The following is an 11,269-nucleotide window of genomic DNA, read 5'->3' as shown; positions in this document are numbered from 1 at the left end:
AATCAATATCGTATTAACTGCTTAGGCGGACGGAAAAACTTTTGCCTAAATACCCTCAAAGCACATAAATAACGAGAATGTCAAAAACTTTTGGACCCTCTGCTCAGCTGCTCAGCTGCTCCCCATTTTCCCGATTTTCCGGACTCTCTGTTTTTCAGGCGTCAACTGGACCGGACAAATAGCAAGCCAGATTTTCCAGGCACTCGCTGTCAGCGGCACTTCTTCACCATATTTTTTCTCCGATTGCCTCTCGATTAACTCGTGACATTTGTGGTGCACTCCTCTGAAATTAATTAAATAATTCCATTACCCCCAGTGGTTGATTAATTGCATGCTTTGTTTGGCTGCACTTAATTGAAAAGCCGCACTCGATTAGTTGGCTAAGATGCAAGAGACTTTATTGACGTGACTTAAACTTCAACCAGAAGCCATCTTTGGGATGCATGTCGTATCCTCTGATGTCATCCAGTAAATTCCGGCTTGTCCTTTCGGCTGGCAGTAATTTAAAGTTCAAAATCAATTGGTAAACAATAGACTTGAGCTCCATCAAAGCCATTCGGTTGCCAATGCAATTTCGGGGACCAACTCCAAAGGGCAGAAACACTCGAGGCTCAACACCGCGATCCTCTGCGAAACGCTCGGGATTGAAGGACTCCGGATCCTCAAAGTTCTCAGGATCGTGGTGCAGGGAAAAGATAGGTATTTGCAGGATATCTCCCTTTCGGGCGGAGAACAACTTTTCACCATTGTCATCAAACAAATCGATATCCTGGCAACATTCACGATCGGTGTAAATAGCTGGTGGCCATTTACGAAGACCTTCTAGTACAACCATGTCCAGATACTTCATCTTGGTAAGCTTATCATAGGTCAAGGGTTGCCCATTTAGGTCCCCTTGAACAGCCAGGATCTCCTCATAAAGCCTATCCTGCACAACGGGATTCAAACAGAGTTCATGGGTCAGAAAACACAATGATGAAGAGATGATCTCGAATCCAGCAAAAAAGAAAAGCAGACACTGAGCCAAAAGATCCTCATCTGTGAACTCAGCATAGTATTGGGAGTCCTTCGACTGATTCTTCAGATCCGAGAGCCTTTGCTGCTTTGCCTCCATCAAAAGATGGATCATGTCTGGTCTTTTAACCTTGTGCTCCTGTCTATACTTCATAGTCATGTTGACTAGACTGGTGAAATAATTGACGTTTGTGCCGTCCAAAACTTGGATTTGTAGTATCTAAAAATAACAAAAGATCAAATGAACTTAGTAATTAAAAATTTACTTAATTATTTGAAAATATATTTTAAATTTTATAGAGTAAAGAAAGTAAAAAGGTACCTATTATTTTTTCAATAATAAATTTAAAAATTTCCTTAGTTATTTGCATATATTTTAAATTTTATAAAATTAAAGAAAGTAAAAAGGTTTAATTTTTCCAATAACAAATTCTGTCAAATTTAATTCTACTGACACAAGCATCTATTTTACATTTAAGCTATTCAAAGATAAATAAGTCATTAAACTCACTATAATATTTCTGAAGTTTGGAGTTCGAGAAATAAATTCAGCAACTAGACAATATAATAATATTTTTTTTTTAGTTATTGGATACGCATGAACTCTTCTTGATATATACACAATGTCCATCGCAAAAACAAAGTTAATTAAATTTTACTAAACTTTTTTAAATTATTTAATAATTGTTGCTGAAACAATTTAAACATGTACATAAACTATTCTGTACTCATAAGCTGCTCTGCCGTTGCAAACAAGATTTTTAATTAAAATTCTAGTATGGGGTCAAAAAAATTGAGAAATTTAACAACTAACTTTAATTATCCTAGCCCAGCAAAAACTTATAGAGTTTGTTGCTGGCTTTGATACTTTTTTTGAAAGTAAAGCTATTGTAACCTAGTCAAACCTTCACTATTATATAAAAATAGTAACGATAACAAGTAATAGTATGACTTTCTTTAACAAAGTTTGATAATTATCTGTTTCACCTCCCATTTGAAGACTTTCCCTCCTTAATCGTTGGTAAACCAAAAGCAACTGATAAGAAAACAATGGCAGGACCGACCGAACCGGCATCCAAATCGGAATAGAAACCTCTGCGAAATGCGGACAATGGTTACCTTCATTAGCCGAGGAAAGAGGGCGTGGAGCATGGCCTTGGCCATCGACCATGGGGTAATCCTGGACAGAGCCTGTCCGATCCGAAAGAACTCGTTATCTTTGCGCCTGAACGAGTTGATGCTGAGCCCGAAGGCCACCGTGGCAATCACATCGTTGGCGAAACGCGTGAAGTAATCCTTCATTTCCAGGTCGATAACCGCCTCCTTCGACGGCTGCAATTGTTCCAGGACGTGGAGCACACCCTCCTCGCTGCAAGACTGGATCAGCTCGAACATTATCCGCATTTTGCTGCCAGTGAACGCGGGCGTAAGGATATTACGCATCTCTCGCCATCGACCATCTCGCAGGGAGATGAGGCTCTTCGACAGAATCGATTCCTGCATATTGTTGTGCATATTGTGGTGATTGACGAAGTGGTCGAATTCCTTGATGCCAATCAGCTTGATGAGCTCCGGGTCTCGAACGAAGATGTACGGATCTCTCAGGGCGTAAATGCCATAAACCGGTGAATTCGAATACTTTAAATTCAGTTCTGCCATATGCTTCAGCACCGAAATCCGACCAAATATTCCCCTGATGGGAATATTACCAATCAAAGGCCAAGGTTTATCGTGTGCCACGCCCCTTTCACTGAAGATGTTATACTTAGCCACCGACCACTTGTAGAGCAAAACAAGTAATATAGAAAGCAAAGTGAGCACTATTATCCACTGATCCATGATGTCATATATTCCGCTTATTAGAACCTCAGAAATCAAGAGCTGAATAACAACTGAATTAAAAGAGAATTCTACGCAACCAAAAGCTGTCGAAAAGCTTTCTAATTAAGTATAGCTTTATCAACCGATCACTTTGTTTGCACTATCTTAAATTGATAAGGTTTATCTATCTGCAAGTAGTAAATACAGTCTTAATGCTAATTACACTATCTCGATTTAATGTACAGCTAAAGTGCAGTCAAATTATCAACAAAACCCATTAGATAAATTGCCAATCGGAACCGGGGTACAAATTAATTTAATGAAAAATAAATTGAAGTGCTATAAGCTAGGATATCTGGCACCCACTTCGTCTGCCTCCTCCGCTCATAATTCAAAAAGAAATCAATATGTGGCAGTTGAAATGCAGCAAATAAAATCTACAATTCAATGGCAAAAATATTGCAAAATCATCGGCAATTTAGGCAGAAATTGCGCTTAAATAGTCCAGCTGGGAGTCAATGCAAGGCGTGTGCTTCTAAAAATTAAACAAAAGATGGGAGACTGTAATTTAATACCCTAAAACATATTTCAAATATAAATAAATTAAATAATAAAATCATAATAAAGGATTTGTATTTATTTAAAGAATGCGTACAGGGTTATACAAAGATATATTTCAAATTTGGAATAACATTTAAATATCCTAAAACATATTTTATGAAAATATTTATTTTAAAGACCATCAAATTTGAATTTCCCCAATTAAAATCTATTTTTCCTTGTATTACATTTTTAAATTCTGTACAAAGTCCTAGTCACCCTTTAAAAAGGGTAACTTTCCATGATTTTCTTCCACGAAAAATCTATAAAAGGTCAACCCCAAGTAGGATGGCTCAGAATTCTAAAAGAAATCTTACCCAAGTTACTACTTAAATTCTTAACTATGTTCGAGGACATTCAGTTGATCTACATGAACATCAGGATACTGCGTTTCTGGGCTCTTCTCTATGACAAAAACCTAAAGCGTTATGTGTGCATCGGACTGGCATCCTTCCACATCTTCACCCAAATTATGTACATGGTGAGCACCAATGAAGGACTCATCGGGATAATCCGCAACTCCTATATGCTCGTCCTTTGGATCAATACGGTGCTGCGGGCATATCTTCTGCTGGCGGATCACGACAAATATGTGGCGTTGCTCAAGAATCTATCCGATGCCTACTACAATCTTGTGAATTTGAACGATTCGTATATATCGGAAATTTTGGCAAAAGTCAATCGAGTGGGTCAGTTGATGGCCAGGGGTAATTTGTTCTTTGGCATGCTCACCTCGATGGGTTTTGGCCTCTATCCTTTATCCTCCAACGAAAGGGGTGAGTCATTTGTTATTTATATTCAAAGATGTATATTATTATGTTCTAAAAAAAAGCAGTTTCCATCTTATATATTTTTTATTCGGCTTAACACCTTAAATAAGTATAGCATATAATATTTATAAAATCCCGTCGTATGAAATTCCTATAAACCAAATATAAATAATATGTATTAAAGTAGTCATTTATTTACCGCATCATACAATTTTCTGAATATATTATACAGCTTATTTAAATTATTTTATGTGTTTGGATTAACTTTTTACAGTAAATAACATAAGTCAAAGCTTAGAAAATATTTGGTTATGTTTTTATGCGCCCAAAGACTATGATATATTTATTATAATCTCTTTTCTTTTAAAAGTTCTCCCCTTTGGCAGCAGAATTCCGGGTTTGAATGAGTACGAGACACCCTACTACGAGATGTGGTACGTCTTTCAAATGCTCATCACTCCGATGGGCTGCTGCATGTACATCCCCTATACAAGTCTGATTGTGGGCCTGATTATGTTCGGGATTGTGCGGTGCAAGGCTTTGCAACACCGCCTGCGGCAAGTGGCCACACTTTATCCCCATGGAGACCGCGATTCCCGGCAGCTCAAGGAGGAGATTTTCGCCTGCATTCGCTATCAACAGAGCATTATCGAGTACATGGACCAAATCAACGAGTTGACCACCATGATGTTCCTCTTTGAACTGATGGCCTTCTCAGCTCTTCTCTGTGCCCTGCTATTTATGCTGATAATTGTGCGTATACTCGTATATAGGAGCACTATATCCAAAATGTTTCTGCCTTCGTCTCATGAATATCCGAATTTCGTAGGTGAGCGGCACTAGTCAGCTGATAATTGTTTGCATGTACATAAACATGATTCTGGCCCAAATACTTGCTTTATACTGGTATGCAAATGAGCTGAGGGAGCAGAACTTGGCAGTGGCAAGTGCAGCCTACGAGACGGAGTGGTTCACCTTTGAGGTTCCTTTACGCAAAAATATCATTTTCATGATGATGAGGGCCCAGCGACCTGCTTCGGTGGGTAACCAATAAATATAAAAAAACTCTTAGATATTTATTTTTTATTTGTTAGAATTAAACCTTCTGAATCCCTCAATATTAGAATGATTCTCATTGCAACTATATATTGATTATCTTAAACATAAGGTTTTATTCATTAATTTAAACCATAATTTTAATCTACAATTTTTAAACCAAAAATTCACATAAATACAATTTAAAAGCTCTCATATATTTATATACAACTTGTGAGATACATAGCCTTAAAATCCCTTTACAAACCCATATAATATTAGGACAATATTCATTATAAAAATAATGAATAAATGGTTCAATGCCATATTAATAATAATAATAAATGTTTAACCCCTCTCGATTTTACACACGAATTCTTTTTAAATAAAAATCAAATTACCGTATTTATGTCTCTTTTTTTCCAGATACTCCTGGGCAATATTCGACCGATTACGCTGGAGCTTTTCCAGAATCTACTCAACACAACTTATACGTTTTTCACAGTCCTCAAGCGAGTCTATGGATGAACGAACCAGTTGCGAAATTGGAATATTTTATTAAATAGCTTCAACACGACATATGCACACGCTCGCACGTTTCCCCTTTTACTCGTTAACTCTGAACACAATCGAGCACATTTCACAATTGAATAAATCATTATATCAAAAGAAAATATAATAGTTTTTCGTATTTAGCTAGAATATTCACATTTTATATATAATATGATATATATTTTTTTCGGTCCTTTTTTCGTTGCGCACCATTTGCGGTTGCTGCGTATTTCACGCTGCGTTTGCCATTTTTTCACTTCCTCTTGAGGGGGAAAAAAATTGAAAAACTAAAATCAAATACAAAAAAAGAAAAAAAGAGGAAAAACGAAAAGGTGTGGCAAGTGCGCGATAAAAAAATTTGTTTGTTGAAGTTGTCAACGAACTTTTTGCGACCGGTGACTTTGACTGGCAGTCGCCTAGGTGCGAAAACAGCGATTCTGCAGAATGGAGAATGGTGAATGCTGGATGCAGGATGCAGGATGCAAGCCCCACGGGCAGGTGCCAAAAAGGTGCGGGGGTGAAACACATTTCAATTTGAGTGCCACGCTGCAGGCGAAGGGGCGTCGGGCGAATCAGGTTCATTATAATAATGGTGATGGAATTAAAGTGCAATTCTACTGGCTCAACTTTGAACCTTTGTCGCAGAACAAATAATTCAAAAGAAGGCGCCACGCAAAAGAAATGGAAACGCTAATAGAATAATAAACGTAATTCGCAGTTAAGGTACTTTGGAAAAATACGTGGAGTTCCATGACACCTCTTCATATTATTTTATATTTTTTCAAGCATTTGCGGTTCTACTAACATATACTTTTTATGATTTAAATGGCTTTGTTGATATTAAAAAAAATAATTTTGCTTTTGTAAAGAGCTAACAGCTCTTAATCGATTTAAATGCTAAATGTTTTTAACAAATTACATGTTTTAACAAATTAAATGTTATTGATAATCCTCGTACTTAACCAAAATTGAATTAAAATACTACAAATGCAATTTGACACAACTGAAATGTGGGAATAGATTGAATTGGCTTTAACAAAAAATTGATAATTCCTATAAAAACTTGTTGTATAGTTACAAAATTATTAAATTCAAAGGTGTTATTGAAAGAATTCTACAGATGTGTGTTGCAAAATCTGTTTTTTTTGCAGAAAATGTATTGCTTCTTTTTAAGTTGAAAGCCAGAAATAAAAAAAAATCTGGATAAGCATAGGATTTTAAATAGTTTAATAACGTTTTAAGAAAGTAAAAACTGATTTGTTTTTTTTTTTTTAATTTTAAAAACTAAAAGCCCTTAATTTTTAAATTCTCTCATTCCAGCTAAAATCTGATTTTTAATCCCACCCTTTAAGGTAACCCCAGCTTCTGTTGAATTGGTATTAATTTATTAGAATTAGTAATTTTCTGTGGAACTGCCAATTTTCGCACTTCAGAAGAATCCCTGCAGATTGGAGGAGTCGTAGATCTCGTTGACGGAGCACAGGTTGATGAAGACCGGATTGCGTCCGCTGCGGCATTCGGTGGCAGGTCGATCTCCACTCTGGTAGACTGGGGCATTCACATCGTCCGCCCGGACGAAGTTGCAGGTCATGTACTGGTGGACACTGGTCAGCCACTGGCCCGCCTCGTTGGTGGTGTTCCTCGTCTGCCGCAGGATGCCGCAGCCCACGTGGGTGGTGCTGTCCCTTACGAGCTGTGTGAAGTAGGCAATGCACTTGCTGACGTGCAAGCGGAGGATTCTGGTCAGGTGAGCTTTGCTAGCAACTCCTGGAGAGGATTAGGATGCACCTACCTGTTGCTGGGAGGACTGAAGGCAATGATATCCCGCATGCTGCACTCCTTGTACTCGGCGAACATCTGCTCCAACGTGGCCTTGATCACCTCATCCTCGGTGTGGTATTCCACGGGTCCTGATGTTTCTGGGTGGGAACTTCCACTGGGATTGCTCGCTGGTAAGGGATCCCCCTGCCAACCCCCTTCGGCCACCACTTGAGCCACATTCCTGAACTGCTCACTGTTCCTACAGTGGTCATTGACCAAAGCACACCGCTTCACATTCAACTCAGCAAAACTGGCCAGCTCCTGATCCCATTGCAAAGTGGCCATTCGGGTGGCAGGACTAAAACCCATCAGATCCCCTCGGGCAATCCTGTCGCGGTACTCATTCAACTCATTGAGGATCATAGTCCGACGGGCCGTTGTAATCCGCACCACATGCGCATCCGGACTGCATCCTTCACCCAGTTCCTGCAAGGATCTACCATCAGGAAAGGACTTCCTTTGACCTTTAAGCACAACTAGCTTACCCCGAAATTGTTGCAGGCTATGTGCCTTTCGGGTCCGGGACACAAAGTCGGATCGCAGTAGTCGAAGGCCTGGAGCTGGCGGCCCAGGAGCATCAGCAGCAGCAGAAGCAACCGATCCAACATCTCGACGAGGCAGCCACTTTAGCCAGCTCCGACCACCCGAGGCTGCCTCTTATAGAGTTCGAGCCACCCAAATCGATTAGTGGCCAAGCGGAGCTATCGATGGCAGTCCATTCTTGGTTCTAGTAATTAGTCAAGCTGGCAATTGGACACACATTTCTACACAGTAAATAATTGGAATGTGATATAATCAACTTTGTACAAAAAATCAAATTAATACTACAAATATCAATTTGACACCACAGCTAAATAAACAGAGAATAAAAGGGATGTAGTATGGTAAAAAAATCAATTCAATATGACATTTCATCTGAAGATATTGTATATAGTAAAGTATAATAAAGTCAATAGAACTAATTAGTAAAAGTCGAAGAACTTTTAATACGAAAAGAGGATGTTATTTATTTAATATATAATATAGCTTAATATTATATAATTAATTTATGAAGTTAAAATTGATCTGTTTTTTTATCTAGGGAGTTCTATTTTGCCGCAGGAGTAGTAACATTATTTGGCTCCGTGGGTAGTTGTGTGGTAGCTTCATTTTTAACCATGGGTAATTCAGTAGTAGTCTCATTTTGCACAGTGGGTGGTTGGGTGGTAGCTATATTTAGATCCGTGGTTGTGCTGCTATTTGATGATAGATCATTTTGGATACTGGGATTCGGGGTGTCCACCTGCATACTGTTGGGATCCACCGCCTCCGCCTCGTTGCAGAGGTACTTGTACAGCTGACTGGATCCGGAGACGCACTTCTCGCCAGGAATCACGCCCACTTCGAAAGGCTGCAGACCATTCACGCTGGCCCGCGAAAAGTGGCAGAGCAGGATCACATTCGACTTGTATTCGGTCCTGCTCTTCAGGCGAATGGCGCAACCCATCCGAGCTCCTCGATCCTGGACCAGGGGTACAAAGTGGCCAACGCAGGCTCTGAAAATTACAGGATTAGCTATTATATTATTACACATTAGCTATTAACAGATCACCTACCTAAACAACAACACATTTATATATTGAATTATATTCATAATTCAATAGCCATATATTACTTGTAAACATAATTATTATCCAACCAATCTGATATATAGGCATATAAAACATCATTAAAGTTTATACATTTTTAAAATTTTAAATGCCTTCTCAAACAGAAATTATTTTCTCTCATTTTAAAATTATACAAAATCTTTTTTTTATGAAATGGAACATTTTGAGTTTTAAATAATTATAATTTCTTTTCAAATGTTTAATTTTTGATAAGTAGGTATTAAAAATTCTTCAAACCGTTTCGGTTCTGCACTTAAAATCTCTCCTTAGTTAAATCACTCACCCTTCTTCCTTGGGAACAAATCTAAGACTTTCGTTCATCTGGCAGCCCAGAAGATCCAGAAAGAGCTCCGGCAGTAATTTATCCAGGATCTGGGTCTCCAAACTACTGTGCCGGGTCATCGTGCTCCGGATTTGAGTGGTGACAACGTAGTTATAACGCTCAGTGTTGGCGCAGTATTTTCCATTTTCGTCGCACTGACGCACCTGATTGTCAGCCAATCTCTGCAGATTATAATCCCAGATCATCGTGGGCATTCGAGCTGCCACCGGATTCTCACCCACGCCACTTGCCACAAAGTTGCGCAAGTTGTTGATCCTGTCAAGAATGCCGTCCTTCAACTCGCCGTTTACATGCAGAACGAGATTGCCTTGTCCGCATTTGGGGGCAAGATCCTATAAAAATATTAATGAAGTAGAACGGAATGGTAAGATTCAAGTCTCTTACCCAGGAATGAAAGCAGCCCACATGAACCTCATTATTCATGCAGAGATCGGGTCTACAAAGGGTATTATTTCCAAAGGAAAGAGCTAACTGAGCTACCAAAAACAGGAGGGAATAATAAGTCTTCATCTCAACCAGTCAGCGTGACAATAATGTTTTAACTACAGCTTTAATCTACTTTAACTTCTAGGTATAACCAATCTAATTAAGTGAACCCAATTGCAATGCATTGGCATTGACATGCTCCTCGGGGGAGCAGAGACCCTGATACGAGGAGTGGGTTCCGGAATAGCAGCGACTGCCTGGATGCGGACTCTCCCGGTAAATCAGCTCGTTGGCGATCTTTCCCCGGGAGAACTGGCACAGAACTCCATACTGATACATTTTGGTGCTGTGACTCCTTCGCATAATCATGGCACATCCAACATGGGCAGCCAGATCCTGGGCAAGTTGGGTAAAATAGCCACGACATTTCCTAGAAGCAAAAGTTTAGATTGATATCAACCAACTTAAAAGCAAAACTCACCCATCTTTCGGAGGCCTTTCAGCATTTATGTGACCCATATTACAGCCCTTCATATCCTTCATCCAAAACTCCAGCACGAATTCCATCACAGATCTTGCAGACTTCTCCTTATGAACCCATCTGGTGCTTCCATAAATATAGGAAACATACTTGAACTCATCCGTATTGCTGCAGTACTCATCCATATTGTCACATCGCCTCAAGGCAAACTTGGCCAATCCGGCCAGTTCATCGTGCCACCGGAGGGTCGCCATCCTGGCAGCAGGACGAAACGAGGGAAACTGACCCAAAGCCAAAATATTACGAAAATCATTCAAGGTGGCCAGCAATTGGGAGCGGAGGATCATCGGGAACTTCATGATAACCGCCCCATCTCCACAGCTCTCGTCAAAATCCTGGAAAACTCTGGCAGTTACAATCGATCAGCAAGTAAACCCAACTCACTCCATAATTGTGACACCCGATATGCGTTATCTGCGAGTGGCACAGATCCTTGTTGCAATAATCCGTGGAAAACGCCGCATGGCTGATAAGAACTATTAAAAGAGCTGCTAGGTGGAGCGACATCCGGTGGCAGTTGGTTTAACAATAATAAATAAGTTCATAAAGCTATCTGATGCGGGAAAACTTGTAATTATATGGTGAGAAATCAATTTGAAATGCAGGCATTTGAAAACAGGTTTAATTTATTTCCTACAAAAGCTATATTTTACTTTAGGAAGTCGAAGAAGTTTTTCGGTATAGAAGTGAATAAAAA

At 39.3% G+C, this 11,269-nt stretch overlaps 4 protein-coding genes across 4 annotated transcripts; 1 reads left to right on the top strand and 3 right to left on the bottom strand.

Moving 5' to 3' along the window:
* Positions 1–372: 372 nt before the first annotated feature.
* LOC108096520 (probable cytochrome P450 9h1) lies at positions 373–2,884 on the bottom strand. Its single transcript, XM_017198149.1, has 2 exons — positions 2,134–2,884; positions 373–1,234 (listed from the first exon to the last, which is right to left on the bottom strand). Exons 1-2 carry the CDS (start codon positions 2,851–2,853, stop codon positions 398–400), a joined length of 1,557 nt encoding a protein of 518 aa, XP_017053638.1. The 5' UTR covers positions 2,854–2,884; the 3' UTR covers positions 373–397.
* Positions 2,885–3,778: 894 nt separating this feature from the next.
* LOC108096597 (odorant receptor 49b) lies at positions 3,779–5,768 on the top strand. The gene is made up of 4 exons (XM_017198295.1): positions 3,779–4,211; positions 4,576–4,958; positions 5,035–5,244; positions 5,667–5,768. Exons 1-4 carry the CDS (start codon positions 3,779–3,781, stop codon positions 5,766–5,768), a joined length of 1,128 nt encoding a protein of 375 aa, XP_017053784.1.
* Positions 5,769–7,155: 1,387 nt separating this feature from the next.
* On the bottom strand, positions 7,156–10,147 carry LOC108096496. The gene is made up of 6 exons (XM_017198106.2): positions 9,990–10,147; positions 9,546–9,937; positions 8,705–9,148; positions 8,099–8,237; positions 7,585–8,039; positions 7,156–7,531 (listed from the first exon to the last, which is right to left on the bottom strand). Exons 1-6 carry the CDS (start codon positions 10,113–10,115, stop codon positions 7,222–7,224), a joined length of 1,866 nt encoding a protein of 621 aa, XP_017053595.1. The 5' UTR covers positions 10,116–10,147; the 3' UTR covers positions 7,156–7,221.
* LOC108096837 (antigen 5 like allergen Cul n 1-like) lies at positions 10,137–11,113 on the bottom strand. Its single transcript, XM_017198741.2, has 3 exons — positions 10,957–11,113; positions 10,513–10,907; positions 10,137–10,461 (listed from the first exon to the last, which is right to left on the bottom strand). The coding sequence occupies exons 1-3, from the start codon at positions 11,077–11,079 to the stop codon at positions 10,188–10,190; spliced, it is 792 nt and encodes a 263-aa protein (XP_017054230.1). The 5' UTR covers positions 11,080–11,113; the 3' UTR covers positions 10,137–10,187.
* Positions 11,114–11,269: the final 156 nt, after the last annotated feature.

The sequence above is a fragment of the Drosophila ficusphila genome, unplaced genomic scaffold, assembly GCF_018152265.1.
Source record: "Drosophila ficusphila isolate 14025-0441.05 unplaced genomic scaffold, ASM1815226v1 contig_414, whole genome shotgun sequence".
NCBI classification, from domain to species: domain Eukaryota; kingdom Metazoa; phylum Arthropoda; class Insecta; order Diptera; family Drosophilidae; genus Drosophila; species Drosophila ficusphila.
Note: the sequence above shows the minus strand (reverse complement) of the source record. Positions and strands in the feature narration are given on the sequence as shown.